General features: G+C 41.2%; 1 protein-coding gene across 4 annotated transcripts in view; it reads right to left on the bottom strand.

Annotated features, from left to right (window-relative positions):
- Nucleotides 1-14,837: 14,837 nt before the first annotated feature.
- Nucleotides 14,838-18,411, bottom strand: part of Rgs7 (regulator of G protein signaling 7) — a 389,011-nt gene continuing 385,437 nt past the window's right edge. For all 4 annotated transcript variants that reach the window (XM_085687669.2, XM_085687671.2, XM_085687672.2 and 1 more), the window contains one exon: nucleotides 14,838-15,545. Coding sequence is in view for 1 of the 4 variants with exons in the window: in XM_085687672.2 (XP_085543798.1) it covers nucleotides 15,495-15,545 (51 nt within the window). In the remaining 3 variants the exon portion in view is untranslated. The remainder of the gene's footprint in view (nucleotides 15,546-18,411) is intronic.

Genomic DNA, 18,411 nt, shown 5'->3' with positions numbered 1-18,411 from the left:
GCATGAACTCACACACACATGCGCACGCGCGTGCACACACACACACATGCTTGCATGCACACTCTGAAGCTGAGTAGCACAAAATTAGCTTTATAAAAGAAACACAATTAACACCAATTGGATTAACTGTCAAATCCATTTCTGAGAGGAAAAGGGAGAAAGAACATGATAATATTTGGGTTTTACCAAGCTGCTTTACATACTTTGGAAAGAAAATCCAATATTCTGTAAGTTCTTCAACCACTTCATTGGAACCACTATTTTCAAGGGAAATGTAATTACAGAAAAATGATGTTTTCTCATCCTAAACAAACTTGCTTCATGAGAATAACATGTATTCTACATTGATGCCATTTTAACCCCTATATCTTAGCATGCATGGTTAAGAAGAATGCCAACCCTAACAGGCAGTTTTTCTTAAGAGCAAAGACAATAAAAGACTGAAGTAACATCAGTCTTGTTTCTGATGTCCCTTTGTCCTGTTCCCCTCCCTGCCACTGTTCTCCATTGTCCCCAGGCATATGTCCAGGCTGAAGCACCTGCATGCCTTTTGTTACTTCTCCCCAAGCGAGTCTGTTCAGCCTACAAAGGCCAGTACAACAGAGCATGCTGGGATTCTTTTCTTCTCGGAAGAACAAGCCAACTGTTATTCCTATGATCTATTATAACACTGGCCATCTCTGCCCTGTGCCTAAAATGTCCTGGCTCTTTATGAGCTCATAACATGTAAAGTGCCTTCTGAACGAAAAATGGAACACATTTGTTAAGTAAATTCAAGATGAAGATACTTGTCTTTGGACCCATTTTCTCTAAAGAGAGGGAATTCATGAAAATCAAGCTTGATATTTTATTCAGAATTTTATACTCTAATCAACTCTATTTATCAATGGCTCAGCAACCACCCCTTAGTGTTGTGGGGGGGGGACTAGATCAGGAAGCCCTTCTCTGTAGGTAATAAACGTAGGCAGTGTGGCTGGCCTACCACCAGCCTAGCTTCTACACTCATAGCTTCCCCTTGCTCAGCTCTTAAGCTATGCAGACCTCACAGGTTTGATTCCTCAGTCACTGCCCTGAGAGTCAAAAGGTCCCCCTGAACCCAGTAGCCACATCTTGGCTGGAGCAGCATCAGGCAGTAGACAACACGTGGAACCCCCGAGCTCTTCTCTCGTTGGCGGTTCACTCAAGGGTGGGGACTGTCTTCTGATAGCCAATATTTGATGGCACAGTAGGCACAACACAGTTAATCAGTGTCTGGTGCCCATTGTCCCTTCCTTCCCTTGCAGCCACTGCCCTCTACCGTCACACATGTGAATGCCCTCCAGGGCACTAGATAGATGTATGTTTATATTTGAATGCCCTCCAGGGCACTGGGTAGATGTATGTTTAGATCGCATCTCCCCTAGAAGCCATCCTCTAACTCATGAACGACAGATGTTTTTTTTACTCAGACAAGGAATCTGGGAAGAAGCTCTGGAGACTTCTAGAGAAGACAAACAAACAAAACAGCAACAGCAAAGAATCCACACATTTATCTCAAAGAGGAGAAAGTATAGTCATTCTGGAGCCAAATAAGAATTGCCAAATTCTCCTGAACAAAAGAAAGAAGAAAACAAATGACCGCCTTCAAAGATTTTGCTTTATAACTAGGCTGAAATAGTTGACTGTGTAATGCCTGTATTAGTATTTATGTATTTAGAAATGCACACACACACATACACACACACACATATACACACACACATACACACACACATACACACACACACACACACACCAACAATTACTGAAAAAAAGAGGCCATGAACTTGAAAGAAAACAAGTTAGGTATATATGGGAGGGGTTTGGAGGGAGGAAAGAAGAGGAAAAATGATATAATCTTGAAAAATAAAAGAAATAACTTTTGAAAATGCAGGGCAGTCATTTGCTCCCTTCCCCTTGTGTTTGTAAGAATTTGACAGCCCAGTGAGACTCTCTTGCCTTCTGTTTCATCTGTGAAGTCAATGCCTATGATTCACGGCTACTGGGCAGACGATGTTTGATGTGCACAGTGGAAGATATCAGGTAGGACCATGTGACACAGCCAGCACACTACCCTGCGCTCTTCTCTTGCTCTTCTGTCTCCAACCCCCTAGTACCTGTTGAGTGACTGCAAATGAACTTGTGTTCCTGGACATAGGCAAGTAGGCTGATTACAGATGGATACCACACCCACCGAAGTGACTTTCACACTTTCCATTCTGCACCGTTTACGGCAGTGTTGACCTTGACAGTTACCGATCCACTGGGTTTCCACAGGGCACTTAAGTCCAATGGGTTCCTAGCCTTTAGTTACAAGTTAGCCACTAGATGGCAGGCTTGTCAAATGCTTGGAAAGCACTATGCTTCCACCCAAGGCCTGGGGAAACACATTGCTTTGGCTCTCCCTTTTCAATTTGATGACATTCCACTAACCTGGGTTTAGAATGTGCTCACAAGGGGGCCGATTTTATCTGAGGCTTTTGGGTTTGTGATAAAGATAAAACATCAAAAACAAGTCTTGCTCCCTTTGAACCCAGGAAACAGAGATTGTTGGTTGATATGCTTTTTACAGATCCGTGTTAGACTGATGAATTAAGGAGAGACAAGATCCCCCAGGACAGTGACATGAAAGAGCAAGCATGAAGAGGGGGTGAGGACAGTGGCAAAAAGAGGTAGCCAATAAAACAAAATGTCTCTTATATGTAAGAAGTCAGGAAATTTATGTCTTAGCCATAGAGCATTTTGGAGTACAAAGTCTCTGAAGCTAGCCCGTGAATTCACGGCTTTGGGATCATGAAGGGCTACATAAAGATCAAAGTCTCAGGAGATGCTTCTGAAATCTCCTTGGCCTAAAGCTTTGGTTTCCAGTGCTCAAGTGATGCAAATATCAACTGAAATTTATAGAATTCGGCCTTAATAGGAACTAGGAAAGACTTAAGAAAAGGAATTAGGAAAACAGAGTTAAAAGAATAGAGAGATGTGGGGGATAGATGTACAGTGGACAGGCTAAGGCACACGTAAGGAAGAAAATCTTGATAGATAAATGATGTAAATTCCTGAGGTCTAAAAGTGTGTATGCTAATAAATAAATCTAATGGATGAGAAAATTATACTGGTTAGTTATCTTATTTCCCTGTATGTACATATTTTAATATGCATCTATCATATCTGCATATGCATGTCTTTAAAACACTAGAAAGCAATCCTAGTCAACTCTTTGGGGGATTCCTGTGTTCTGTTTGAAGAAGTTAGACAGAATTCATTGCAGTTCCCATGCCTTAAGGAGAACAAAATGCATGCATCAATTATTCAACTGGTCAGATGCTATGTCTGGGCAGCATAAAGCAATTTTTAAGAAGTTGTATCTTCTAATAGAGACTACATTATGATCAAAAGCACAATCACAGAAATCCTTGCTTCTTCCACATCCCCCTTCCCTTTTTTAAATGAGGGAACACATTCTATAAGCCCTGAATCAGTTGTCACATGGAGGAATGTAAATTGACTCACTGCTCTCATTTGCCCTTTAGATAGCTAACCAATTTAATTAGCCACAAAAGACAAACATCCCTCCCCGTCTTCTTACAATGCACATAGGAAAGGGCAGGCTCCCCTGAGGTGACAGCATGAGTTACCTAAAATGGCAGTACCTGTGGGAACCCCCACCTGCACCAACAGTACTCGGAATTTGGAACTGTTCTGTGGATTCTCTTCCCAAGGCCACATTGGTCTCAAAGACTGACTACTTCACTGGTGACATAGGTCTCTTCACTTTGGTCATTTCTTTAATTTTGTTTTGGTTCACTTTGCAGTGTGTGCAGTGGAACTTAAAGTCTCACACAAGTTAGGCAAACACTCTACCAATGAACCATAACTGCAGCCCCAATCTTTTAACTTTTTAATAGAAAGACACTTTACAACATGAATTAAATAAAACTTTCTAGGTTAGTGGAATACACACAGGCTTCCACAAAGATGACCAGATTAAAATCCTTTACGATTTACTAATTAGCCTTGAACCAACTCACTGAGTGTCAGGAAGACCTGTTATTAAGGTTCGAACTCTCTGGTTAGTCTATTATAATGGTAAAAATTAAGCAGAAACTGGTAAGCACTTAGACGAGGGAAGGAAATGTATGAACAGAGCTCATACAATTTAAGCAGTGTAACATGTAGCAACAGAGATCATCTAGAAAATTGTCTAGGTTTTCCAGAACAGTTAGAATCTCATGCTATAAAACTTACTAACTGTATAACAGCGTGTGAGATACTATTACATCCATGTAACATTTTTATATATAGATGCGGTTTTTTTAAAAAAATATGCCATCTTTAAAAATTAATCACAGTGCTTATTCCATATGAAAACATTTCTCTCTCTCTCTCTCTCTCTCTCTCTCTCTCTCTCTCTCTCTCTCTCTCTGTGTGTGTGTGTGTGTGTGCGCGCACACCCGCGCATGCTATGACACATATATGGAAGTCAGAGAACAATATTAGGAGCTTGTTCTCTCCTTCCAGCAAGAGGGTCCTGGGGAATGGAAGTCAGGTCATCAGGCCAGGCATTTGCCTGATGAGCCATCTCTCTAGCCCCAACATCCTTACTGAGAGCTGAAAAATTATAGCAAAATAGAAACGGGGAACCGGTATTGCATACATGTCAAGTTGTTGCTGGGTAGACGTGAGCAGTGCTGGTGTGCTTTAGTGTGACAGAGCTGTGCACAGCAAGTGTGGCCAGCTCTCCTAAAAAGCTTGAAAGAAAGGGATTCGTGTCATAAAGAAGTGGGAACAATGTATAACCTGATTGTACAATGTACACATTTACCAGATGCTCACGTGGTACCTCAGTCATAAGTACAGAAACTTTGCTTTTGTATTGATTAAAGATAAATTCAATTAAAACATAAAATTAACTGCACCAGTCAGAAAGTATTTATAAACAAATCCCTTCAAATACCAGGACCCCTTCGTTGATTTGTTTATTTTATTTCGAGAAAAGTCATCATTGTATTTGCTATAGCAGGAATGGAACTATCTGTGAAAGATACTTGGCTAAAGAAAGAAATGACGTCGCTGCGATGAATCTCAGGACTGAGCTTGCAGCAAAGGATTTTAAAAATTGTCAAATTATAAAAGGAATAAAATATTTTGATTTTTTTTTAAATTACAATAGACAGTGTTTTCAGAGAACACTGGCTCTGGGGACCTGTGGAGAAGGTCCTTGGTGCTCTGCTGTGGACACTGGGGCTCTTTGTGGTCCTGCTGAGGGCCTCCCTCGGGGAAGCTGGCGAATCAGCATTCCCACAAGTCAAAGCTAAAAAGTCTCCAGCGCCTGCCTCCTTTCTCCCTGTTCCTGCAATGCTCTTCCCTTCTCTCCGTGCCTTTCCAGCTTTTTTCCTTTTCTTCAAGATTTGATTTGGGAACAACTGATGAAAATCCAAGGTCACCCAGACGCAGGAGTCGAAGGTTCTGGGCACAGAGAGTCGCCCTCCCACCAGGCTGCCCAGAATGAAGTCCTGTGTTTGTAACAACAGGGATGGAAGTGGGGCCATTGTGCTAAGCGAGAAAGACAGAGAGACAAGAAACATGCTTTCTCACTCATGTCCGAAGCCTTATAAGAAAATTCTGAAAAAGAATGGGGATCTGGGTGAGAACGGGACCCTGACTAGGGGAGGCAGTTAACATGGCGCACCGAAATGGAGTGGAGAAACGGCGCCTGGCTCTTTAGCCTTGTCAGTGTTCTGTTGGTCAAAACAATTTAGGGTGTATTTTAAAATGATTAAAAGCATAAGGAAATCCCAGCACACACACAGAAGAGATTAATGGTTGAAGAGGTGGAAACACTCACTGCCCTGATTTGATTAGAGAGTGTGTACGCCATTAGCTACCGCAATATGCTTCATAAAGAAGCCCATATAAGTCTCAGTTAGCAATAGGGAAGTAAAACGTTATTTTTAAAGTTCTCAATAGCTTTGTGTGTTTGTTATCCTTATTTAATAAATATTCAATAAAAGGGCAACAGAAGATCCTGAAACTTAATTACCTGACTGGGACTCTTCACAGTTGGAGTTTTAACTCACAGGGCTCAGGATTCCAGCACAATTTCTTCCTTTGGTCTGGTCCTTCAGGCTTCGTTCTCCCATCCAGCTGACACTGGGGTGTACCATGCAGACACCACCACATGCTCTTTGCAGCCTCTGGCAGTGTAGAGAAGAGATGGACTGTGTGAATTTGGTCCCTGGTTCCTGCCAACGTCTGTCCCTGAGGAGGTTTTGATGGAATACCTACAGAGCAACTATTTCCTCTGAGGCAAAGACTGATTTTCTTAAAAAAAAAAATTAATTCTTTTAACAATGTTTTAAAAGAAGAGATACTTTAAATTTTTGAAGGAGTGATACTTCAAATCTTGAAGATGTTTTAAAGTAATCTATGCCCTATAAATAATTCATAAAATTACACATAGTAAACTCTTTATGCTTCATACTTCTGGTAAAATATTTAAGAAATCCTTGGGTAATTCCAGGCTGCAAAGATTCCCTTCTCTGTTTGGGTTATAGTGTTAGCTTAATATTTAGGTCTTGACCCATGCAGAGTTATTTTTCTCTACAGATCAAATTCCAAATTTTTATCTTAGCTTTCACACTTGACCTTCTGACTGTCCCACATCACTTTTCTACCCAATCTCCATCCTGTCACTAAAAGCAGGCTGAGTGTTTTTCTTTAAAGCAACAAGCAGAGGTACCATGCCGTTAAATTCCTCCTTCACACTAATCTCCATTCATGCTAAAAGTTCTCGCTGGACCCCTCTCATAATTTAACTTCATCTATATTTCATTTGTAGGCCGTTGTGAACAATGCAGTCTTTAAATATCAATTTCTGATTGTTCTTGCTATGTAGGCAATTAATCTTTAGGACACTTGTGTGTATATCATTTGCATACCAGAACATTCTCCCTTTTACAATGTGCAGGTCAGTGCTTTCTCATGTGTACACAGTGTTGTGCAGTGACTACCACTCGTGACTTTTAAAACATCGTTATTACTCAGAAAATTGTCTCCTCTTTCCATCTTCTGGCAGTGACCAGTATGATTTCTGTCTCTCTGTTTACCTATTTGGGATAATTCATTCTGTTTGTTGCAATCATACTTTCATATCTCCCCTTAATTCTTTAATTATGATTTCCGTTAGTTTTTGGCCATATTTATAATAGCTGATTTAAGTCCTTTAATTCAACTTTCTAATTGTTTAGTCTCTTTCAAAATCTTGGGAGTCTTTAGAGACAGCCTCTCATGATTTCATCTGTTACCCATGTAAGAGTCATACTATCCTAGTTACTTGTATATACAACAAATTCTTATTTCTACTATACATATGACATGTGTGTGTGTGTGTGTGTGTGTGTGTGTGTGTGATGTGTACTCTTGTGTGTGCAGGCACATGTTCAGGGAAGGCAAAGGCCAATGTCAGGTGTCTTCCTCAATTGCTTATCCACCTTATTTTGGCTTTGGGTTTTTGGATTTTAGAGATAGGGCTTCCTCTGTGTAGCCCTGGCTATCCTGGCACTCTAGACCAGGCTGTCCTATAATCAGTTAGGTTGTCTGGTCAACAAGGCCCGAACATCTTCCTGCCTCTTCCTTCCAGCTCTAGGGTCACAGGCATGTGGATTGAACTCAGGTCTGCATGCCTGTGCAACTAGCGCTTTCCATCTCCCCAGCCCTAGGTTGATAATGATGATGATGATGGTAATTAAAACAAAACATCTAAAATAGCATGTCAACTATAGAAACACATCTGCCGCAGTGCTCTCCTGGGGTTTCCCTCATCTCTTTTCTGCCATTCACATCTAATTTGTAAAGTGCAGTATTTGTCATGCGGCTACCCAGTCTGTTTGGTTGAATTAGTGACCATTGAAAAATTGGCCAGAGGTTTCCTTAATGCTGGATTTGTCAGCCTTCCGTCCCCGTGGAACACCTGAGACAACAAACATCTGAGACAACTCAGCTTGTAATTGCTTGGCTCCCTAACCCTTGGGCAGGTGCCAGGGAAGTGCATCTCAGAAGCAGCACATGACAAGGGATGCTGCTCACTTCCTGGCAGTTGGGAAGCAAAAAGCTGTTGTCCCAATGTTCCCTTGAAGAGGTACTTCAGTGTCCTCAGTCCTTTCCATCTGGCCCTACCTCATTAACGTTCTGCTGGTCCCCAGCAGCCTCAAAGTCCTCAAAGCTGGGGACCAAAGTCTTTAACACATAGCCCTTCTGTGAGCAGTTAAAGCCATAGCAAGCGTCTTGAGTCAGTAAGTTCCCATGACTTCGTGTGTATATGTGTTTGTGCTTGTGTGTATCTGTTGTTTGTATGCATGTGCATGTGTGTAAACACAAGTGTACATGTCCATGCGTGTATTTGTGCATGTGTGTGCATGTATGTGTGTGTGTGCGTGTGTGTGTGTGTATGTGTGTGTGCATGTATAGTGGTATATTATTTGTGTTTTAATAAATAAAGCTTGCCTGAAGATAGGAGGGCAAAGCAACCATATTAATCAGCCATACAGGCCAGGGAGTTGTAGCATACACCTTTAATCCCAGGATTTGGGAGACAGAGGCAGGTAGATCTTTGTGAGTTCAAGGCCACTTTGGGTAACAGAAAATTGAATCTAAAAGAATTGAATTTAAAAGAGAAACAGAGCTCACACAGAGGTGATCCCAGCACTAGGGAAATGTAGACAGGAGCGATATGGCTGGGCAGAGAGAGGAATATAAAGGGTCAGACAATAGGTAGTGGAGTGTACAGTTCGAGGTAAAGCTGGTCCGCGGCAGAACTTTCACCGCCTTTGTCTGTTGGACCGCTCTTTTAGTTAGTGGCTGTTTCAGCCATGAACACCCAGCAGATGTTGGGTTACATGAGCAGAGGTAGCCCTTGGACAGTGAATCAGTCAGTGGAGACCTGGGGCATTTCAAATGTTTGGAGTACTGTTTCTCCAGGTGGCAACCCAGCAGCTCAGAATTGAGGGTCTGAGGAAGCACCTCTCCACCAGAGACAGAAAAGGGCACCAGATTACTCTCAATTGAGGTAATGTCCCAGAGGCTAATCTGCATTTTAATGAAGTGAAGCTGGTCAGAGGCCAGTCAGTTCAACCATTAGCTCTTCCTCTTCCTTCAGAGTGGGAAGCCAGAAGCACCATGGGCAAAGCACGGAGCAATTTCTTGATGTACTAAGAACTTATGTCCCAGGCATTTGCTGTAAATGAAATGGAGAAAAGTCAGGCCTTCTGCCACCCTTCTCTTTAGAAGTTAATTTGCTTCTCTGCAGAGACTGTATCCTTTTAGATGTTAAAATGTAAACCAGACAGGTGGGAGAGAATGGCCTCTCAGTATGTTAATTGCGACTCTCTCTCTTTCTCTTTCTCTCTCTCTCTCTCTCTCTCTCTCCCTCTTAAATTGTATTTGTGTGGTGGGGGAGGGGTATGTGTATGTGGAGGTGTTTGTGGAGCTTAGAAGACAGTTTGCTACATGGTAGACTGAGCGGCCTTACCTTGCTCATTTCGTCGAATTGTCTCATGTATCCTTGGACATTTGGGTCGTAAATTCTATCACTCAAGTGGAGAGTCACACTGCAAAGTTCCTCAGATAATCTCACTGAGGTTTTAATGTATTTAATTGATCTATTCATTAGCAAATAATCATATTGCGCATTACAGAAAATCCCCATTCATCATTAGGTAAGTGTTCTTTTATGTCCTTCAGCTAACTTCGTTAGTTTCATTAAGAAATTCTTCCAATTTTAGTAACTTTGTAATGAAATACTGTGTAAATTTTTTTATAAAGAATTTGCACGGGCTGTCTCAGCTCCTTTTTCTCATGGATTCTACCGTGTTTGCTGTTATTTGATGACACTCTCACTCCAAAAATGTATCTGAGGTCACTGAGACTGAATTAGTTTTAAAGTACCAGCGAAAACCCTTATTAGTACCCTTACAGCTGTTATCGGTTCCATCACCCAGCGCTTTGGCAAAATATTTAGCCACCCCAAACGCCGGCACTTGGCACTTCGGGGTTCCAGGGCCAAGGGCGCGCCATCAAGAGATCAGGCAATTTAAATAGCCACCCAGGTCCCTCAAGCCCTATGACTAAACGCTGCATGGTCACGTGATCCGCGCATGCCTTAGCTAAATAAGCCCCTGTGCACATGTGTTAGGCAGTCTTTAAAAGCTGCACGCGCCCGCTCCATGCCCCTCTTTCCTGTACCAACATCCTCAGGCCTGCCCACGTGTCTTTCGCTTAATAAACTCCTAAAATGGGTTTCGTAGTGTGTCTCCTGATCTGTTCTCACTTGCGTCCGGTTTCCTCTTACACCTGCTGAAATCCTCAGCACGCTTGGGACCCCTGCTCAGTGCTTTCTTGCTCACTTTCTCTAGGCCCTACCTGGAGGCAGCCAAGTACAGGTTTCCCCTGATAAATCTCCATCCTGCTTTGTCTCCTGGATCAAAAAAACCCACCTTTCTCTCTGCTTCTTCATTCTCCCTCCTCCTAGCAGGGACTGAGTGTTCCTGCTTGCCTATCCTGTGTTTCTCTAATTCCAATAAATTATCCTTGAGTTTCTTTCTGCGTCTGCTTTAAAATTAATTTATCTGCAAGACCAAGTACCTACCTGTCAAAAAGATCCTGCGTCCTTTGCAGTGTCACTGAGTTGGTTAGTTTCTTAGTTAGGTGATGGCACCCATATCTTATACTTACTGTCATAGTAGATACTGGTCAAACTCCCCTGGAGTTTCGGACTACACATTGGTGAGGCCATGGATATCTTTGGCAAAGTTTCCATTTCCCAAGCATCGGCTTCTGGAATCTCCTCTTACTCTGGGACGCAATTCTCTTAACTGACCTAAGGATTCCCCTTTGGTCACCCTTTTGGTTCTACAGCTTTATTGTGGCGGAATTTCTTAACCTGTATCACAGTTTCCTGCATGCCCAAGACCTCCGGTGTCCTGACTCTATCTGCTTCTGACCTTCCTTGACTTCATTCTAACTAAAATGGAGTGTGGGGATACTTTCCGTATCTTTTTTATAAAGATGTCTCCCTAGAGGAAAAAAAAAAAAGAGGAGTATGTAAGAGAAAAATTATTTCCTACCAGTTATGCACCAAGCACTGTGCTGGGTCATTTACATACATTATCTTAATCCTTTTAACCAATACAAGAGTTGGATGTTATTAACCTTTAAAAGATATTAAACACGCTCTGACCTACTGCATTTCCAAACAAGAGTGAGATGATTAAGGCTTTATAACCTAATAAAGACATTAAGATTTATGAATCAATTTATTAATCAAGAAATGTTCACATCTACTTAGCCACTAATGGCCATTTGGAAATGAAGTTACAAATACATTACACTTCAGCCCCAAGGAAACATCCCTAAATAGCCAAGGGCACGAGCCTGGTGTGATTTAGTCTTATTTTAATAATAGTTTATGAGCGGGACATTATTTTTTTGGCATTTTTTCTCAAACTGAGTTGGTGGGACTAAGAATTTTAGTAAAAAGTCGCAGGTGCAGAGTCATACAGCAACATCTCTGAGATCCTTGAGGTTGAAATAAGAGCTTATTTTCCTCTCTGTCTTTCCCATTCTCAACACACTTCACTGACACCTGTTTCTTAAAAGTCTCTGGAGACAGAATGGTGGTACCTTTGGTTGTTTCCTGTAAATGTCCTAGAGAATTCTCAGAGCATTCTCTGGTTGTTGTCATGGGTCACAGCAGCAAAGCATTTGGAAATTCAATGTGTTGTCTCAAATATGCCCTTGTGTATGGATACAATTCATCCCTGCACTGAGATGAATGGAATGGATTCATAGTACTCGAGTCTTACCCCTAAGTTAATGTCCCAATTATTTCTAACTTATCACATAATAAGTGCGCACCCAGCTATCAGGGCAGATACACCAGCAAGCCCCAAGGAGCAAGATCAAGTGGGACACTTGTCATGAAGCCTGGGAATCATCCTGCCTTCATTTCTTATACTGGCTCCTGTCAGCTGATAGCTTAGATAAGTTCACGGTCACATTTCTGGTATTCAGAATAAGTAGATTTTTCTCCCCTCCAGATCTGCTGAAAACATTATTGCAACATTGCAAAGAAGAATTGGGTCAAGGAGGACTAGATGCTTTTATAATGTGAATACAGAAACTTTGAGTCACTGGGGGATGGTGGCAGTGCAGGGGAACAACTGTGAGCTGGGAGGAGGCTCTGTGAGGAGAGTGCGAAGGCAGACGTTTTCAATCGCTGTTTTATGTCTGGAAACCTCCAAGAAATTTTTATTTTCTGCCTTATAGCTCAGCTGATACTAAAGATGAGTTTGGGGGTAGGCTGGGATTGCCAAGGGCTAAATGGCAAAAATAAAACAAACCTCCAAAGCTTTAGTCTGTGCTTCCTGAAAGCTAGGTAAAGCCTTTACATACTCCCAGAAAAACCTGGATGTCTTCAAATGCTGTAAAACTCTTTAAATGTATCCCTCTCTCTCTCTCTCTCTCTCTCTCTCTTTGTCTCTCATGTGTATGTGTATCACACAGACACCCAAGTGTCACAGAGCAAATTTTGAGAACATAAGATAACTATGTTCAGTTGAGGTTATTCTATTTTCATACTGGGCTCCTGGGATCAGACTCAGGTTACCCAAATATACATATATATGTATATATATATATACATATATATATATACACACACACACACACACATATGCCATTCTTGGCCTTTCTTTTCTGCATGATCCCACGATGGAGGGCCACAGATAATGAAGGTGATTAACACAATGGTGAAAACTGCCACTGAAATAACCCATCGCACCCACGGAAGCACACATTTCACATACAACTTCCTCCCTGTAACAGCTTATTACCTAGAGCTCCATCTTAGATTCCATGTGGGCTATCCAAGGCTGTTCTAAATAATAACACATTTTAAGGGAGAAAGTCTATTAACTTAATTTGAAATATAAATGTTTTTTTGAGACAGAGTTTCTCTGTGATGTCTTGTCTGCTGTGGCCCTTGCTCTATAGACCAGGCTGTCCTTGAACTCACAAGACCTGCCTACCTCTGCCTCCTGAGAGATGAGATTAAGGGTGTTTGCTACCAGTACCCAGTGAATTTTGTATTTTTTTCAAAAGCCAAACAAGTATATAATCAAATTTTCCCCAGCTGTTTACACTGTTTATATTCTAACCTATCTGTACATTTTTTCTACTGATTCATTATCAATTTGTGATAGTATTAATCAGTTAGACTAGACCCAACTGCTGATATATCACTGATATTGGCAAAACTTCTTCCATATTTAAATTGTCCTACATAGTTAGAGGACACTAATAACTTGATAGTAGCTGGGGTATGCTATACCTTTGCACAGATAAAAGGAAAGAAGCCAGCCTGCTTTAGCACTATCTCATCCTTGAAAGGTACTGAGATTATTTTACCTGCGTCCATGGGGGACTCCAGAGATTGGAATAAGAATGTCCTGAGAGTCAGAAAAATATTTCCTCTGTGAAATATGAATTTTCTCGTGGCTTTTTTTAATGAAAAAAAAGAAAGAGTTATGAGTCTTAAGGTCAGACTGCATGGATTTATATGCTGATGGCAACATGTAACACTACGCCAAAACATCATATCCTGTGTGTTGAATATCTTTTAAATTAGAGTTACTCATTTCATTTTGTGTGAGTGTTTTGCCTTCATGTATATGATTAGTGCTCTGAGAGGTGAGAAGAGGGTATCAGTTACCCTGGAACTGGAGTTATGGATGGTTGTGAACCAGCACGTGGGTGCTGGGAATTGAACTCAGGTCCTTTGGAAAAGCAACAAGTGCTCATAACCCCTGAGGCATCTCCTCAGCCCATATATATATATATATATCAATATTATATTATATATTAATATATATTTAATATTTTTATTTTATTTACTTTCTACGTCTGTGGAGTGTGGCATGTCAAGTATGTGAAAGTCAGACAGACAACAGTGAGAGTCTGTTTTCTCCTTCTACCACTTGAGATCTGGGGATTGGACACAGGCTACTAGGCTTGCCTGCTGAGTCATCCTCACCCTGACCTGTTTGGTATTTTAGGATGAAAGAATTTAGGGAGATGCTGAGAAGAATCATATCACCCAGCACCTGCTGTTTCTCTTCCATTTGACTTCTCTGACTCACATCCCTTGTCCTCTCAGACTTTCCCGCAGTCTCCACATCGTCAAACCAGCTAAGGAAAGAGTAGGGTGGAGTCATTGGTTCAAGTCTGTCTTTTCAAACGCACTTGCCCCTCACATAAGGCTTCTGTTAAGAAAACGTGTGCGCTCTTCTCTTTAATCTGTCTGGTGTATGAGATTCAGCCAGGAACCAAGGAGGGCTGAGAGAGGCTCCTCTTCTAGAATCTCAATTTACCATTGTGTGACTTCAAACAAATTGCCAGTTTTCTCTTCATCAATAATTGAAGATGAAATATCTCCCATAGAATCTTCTCTTTGAACACTTGTTGCCCAGCTAATGAAGTGCTGTTTTGAAGTGTTGTAGAATCATTAGGATGTGGACTCTTAAAAGAGGAAGTGAAGCACTGGGGAGGGGGCTTTGACATTTGGTAACCCCATTCCTCTTCCTGTCCCCCCTTTGTCTCCTAATAACGGATATAATGGTGACCAGTCCCATCTGTCTTCCGCCCCTGCTGCTATGCCTTCCCCTCCAGGATAAACTCTAAGCCATAATAGAGCCCTCCCATCAGAAGTGCTTTTGGTAGAAATTTTGTCACAAGCTAACACCACCAACAAAACCTCCCAAAGCAACGAGATTCTGCATCTTTTAATGAAAGATAAAACAACAATATAAACATACACAAATTTACAGAGAAGAGGTCAACTTTGATACATTTGGAGTAAAAGGTGTTTTCTCATTTAAATATGGTATAAAAATAAACGCAGGAAACATGAACAGACAATGTCCAGAGAACAGACGAAGATGGGCATTTGTTTCAGACTGTGGATACAAGGGTGGAAGGACACCTTCTGTGCTAATTTGTTATTTAATAAATGTGAAGCCATGTGTATACTTATTGATATATACTTTTTTTTTCTTTTACAATTCTTCCAGTTTGTGACTGACTGAATTTTTGGTGAACTGTGTATCTAGCGGAAGCTTAAGAAAAGGAGAGGAGAGGGGAAAAATAAAGTTTACTTCACTTGAACTGGTTAAAAAGGAAAAAGACACAGATCCAGCTTAATAAGAGGGGCGAGGGAAGCAGACGACAGGTGGAGATGGAGGCGAAGGGGTGGCGAAGGGTCCCTTGGCGGTGGCGATGCCTTAGTGTGCACACAGGAGAGAACAGTCCAGGTCCTTCGTTCATGCAACATCTCGGTCTAATGCCCTCGGCTCCAGGGAACAGCAATGGGCTACAAGGTATGGGCGATGGCTCCGTTCAGCTTTCGTGTCACCAAGACGATCCTTTTAATAAGACTGAACAAGGCTTGTTAACCTCTTGGATGTGAGAGATTTCCCCTGAGAAAAGATATCAAACGAAGAAAGAAAGAAAATAATTCACAGTCACGGAAAACTGTACCATAGTAGAATTGAGCTACCAGAGCGGAAATTTGTATTAGGGTCAAAACTGGACCCTTGTCTTTGGGTGTGTAGTCCTGGGAAGCAAGCCCTAGACCTCACACATAGTAGGCATGTGCTCTAGTACTGAGCTCTGCCCTCCTAGGCCCCCAAACTGAACCCCTTAAGTTACCCTGAATTCCGTCATCATGATGAACCCTCTCCCCTCCCTCACCCGCCCACCACGAAAACATCAAACAAATGACTCTCCCTCCCCAAGCACTCCCTCTCCTCCCAGCCCCCCCCCACTGCAAACAGACTGATGGGGTCACAGCACACATTAGCAAATCATAAAACATGTCCATAAACGTTCCACGGAGGCTGAGCTATGAGGCAACACCTAGGTTCCCTACCCAGAATAGACATCCTAGCAAGAATTTGTGTCAGATATTCTGCAGGACAACAATGTGAATGCATTCGGTCAAGTAGGTGCTTGGCTTGGGGTGGGATTGAACTACGTAGCATGCACTTCTGAGGATGTGATTGGTAGAAGCTCAAACTGGAGTCTCTCCCTCATAGTTAATGGAGGAAAAGAAGCCAATTGTGAGTCTTGAGATAAAAATCTATTCATTCTTCTTTCAAACAGTTAATATTGTTTAGCCATCCCCCATTTGCTTTTTTCCCAAATGGTAATATGTATATGTATATGTATGTGTATGTGTGTATTAAGATACATGAAGTATAAAATATATAGTATACATATACATGGAATATAGAATATATATGTATGTTATATATAAATATCTTAATTCCACATATTTTGCTATTATACTATTACAGAGAGTACGTGGAATATTTTATTTGTTTCTTTCTTTTATAAAATCTTGACTACCAAGTTGTTTTTAATAATGGTGAGTGTGCTGGAGCTATAAGGGATTTGATATTTTTAATGAGAATACAGGTTATTGACTGGTGAGCTGTCCATCACTCATTTTCTAGGCTCTACTATGAAAGTGATTGACCTATTCATTGAATTTCTTTTTCCTTCAGAAGGGATGAGATGGGGACTTTTGGGGGGAGAAACTGTAGTATTTGGGAAATAACTTGTGTTACAGCTGTATCCTTAACTTGATGCCCAATGTGGTTGAGTTTGACCAAGGGCTGTGTCAGAAATCGTCACTCACAGCTATCATCTCAAGCTGTTGGTGCAGTGAGAACACAGGAATTGAGTGCTTGTCAACAGGAGAAGTGTGTTTCCCGTGGTCCAGAGAGCCTGAATGTGCTTTTTTGTTATTGCTGTTATTGTTCTTGCTGCTTCTGAGAAGGTTTTCTTCTGGTCCACAAACAGTACATTCTTTGGTCCTCACGTACAAGGAGAAGAAGCTGTTGGCGGCCTCTTTCACAAAGCCTCAAACCCCTTTGTCAAACCTCCTCCTTTAAGATCTAATCATCCTCCACGTCTGACTTGCTAGTCTATATCCTTGCCACTGTAGAATTTAACATGTAGTATTTTTCTTGGCTGGGAAGCACAGAAATCCAACCCCAAACTGCCACATTTTAGGCAAAGAATGTTATGTTTAAGGAATGATTAATAACTCTTTAATTGCTAGTAAAGTTTAGTAACCCCATAATTCATAATTGATAAGCTTTCTTTATACCTTGTATAATCTTCGACTGACAACGTGGCAGGCGAGAGAAGCAAGACATTTTCTCTTGTTTGGAAAAGAGTTCCCAGCTTAGCTTTCAGCGGCTGGCAGAGAAAGCTTCCCGTATTCAAGGAAAGCATCTCATACTAGGCTATGCTTAGCTCCTCCCCTCCAAAGAAAATATCAAAAAGCAGTGTGTAATCTGCACACATGTCCTGCCCATGATAGTTTTGCAGAACACATCCAAGTGAGATTTTGGACCTCCATGTGAGGACACAAGAAGAGGCTACCATCGGTGAACCACAAAATGGATCCCCACAAGTCATGGAATTGACTGACATCTTGATCCTGAATTTTCAGCCTCTAGTACTGTGAACAGTGTTTGTGTTGTATTAGGGTATTCTGTTATAGCAGTCCAAAGGGATGAAGACATCTACTTCCAATCCCATACCTGTTTCCTCATCCATAAGCGGAGACAATAATTGCATCTGCTTTAAAACCTCGCTTGGAACACTGATGCAAGCACATGTTTTAAAATTGTTCTTAGCACATCCCTGGAGTAACTTTATCTTGGCTGTGACTTTACTGTTGTAAATGCTGCTGATACTATCTTTTAAGTAAAGAAATCTGATCTCTTAGGAAGCGCAGGGCCGAAACTCCCATTCTTATGCTGTGAAGGGCAGAAAATCACAAAGGAACTGAAAACCAAGGTTGTTCTCCTTTTCTCCATCCAAAATAGGCAATAATGTATTTAATTGGTGTTAGCATCAAGAAAGCACTTTTCTGTGCTTAAAGATGTTACTCTTTGCTGTATTTGCTACTATAGTGTGTGTTACTAACATACACACATACATGTGTAAGCACTCATTTATTCTTAATGAATGAAATAATTTGTCTGGAAATGGGATTTACTAATGCCATTAGTGGAGTAGAAGGAGAGAAGAAGGCTAGGCCAAGATAGAACTATTTCTCTTAAAACTTTATGTTACCATGATTTGGGTCAAAATTCTGAAAAGGAAGACTGAAACAGCTGTACTGGAATAAAAGGTCATTTGAAATCCAGGCTCAGTTACATTTTATCTAGATAGAAACCCTTGTCACTTTTTAATTTATAAATTGAACTTAAAAAAGAACATGGTTCTTTTCCTGTGGTTTTTGTTTTAAGTTTCTGCCAATCATAA

The sequence above is a fragment of the Myodes glareolus genome, chromosome 5 (genome assembly GCF_982192425.1).
Source record: "Myodes glareolus chromosome 5, mMyoGla1.1, whole genome shotgun sequence".
Taxonomy (NCBI): Eukaryota; Metazoa; Chordata; class Mammalia; order Rodentia; family Cricetidae; genus Myodes; species Myodes glareolus.
This window is presented reverse-complemented; position numbering and strand designations above follow the sequence as displayed.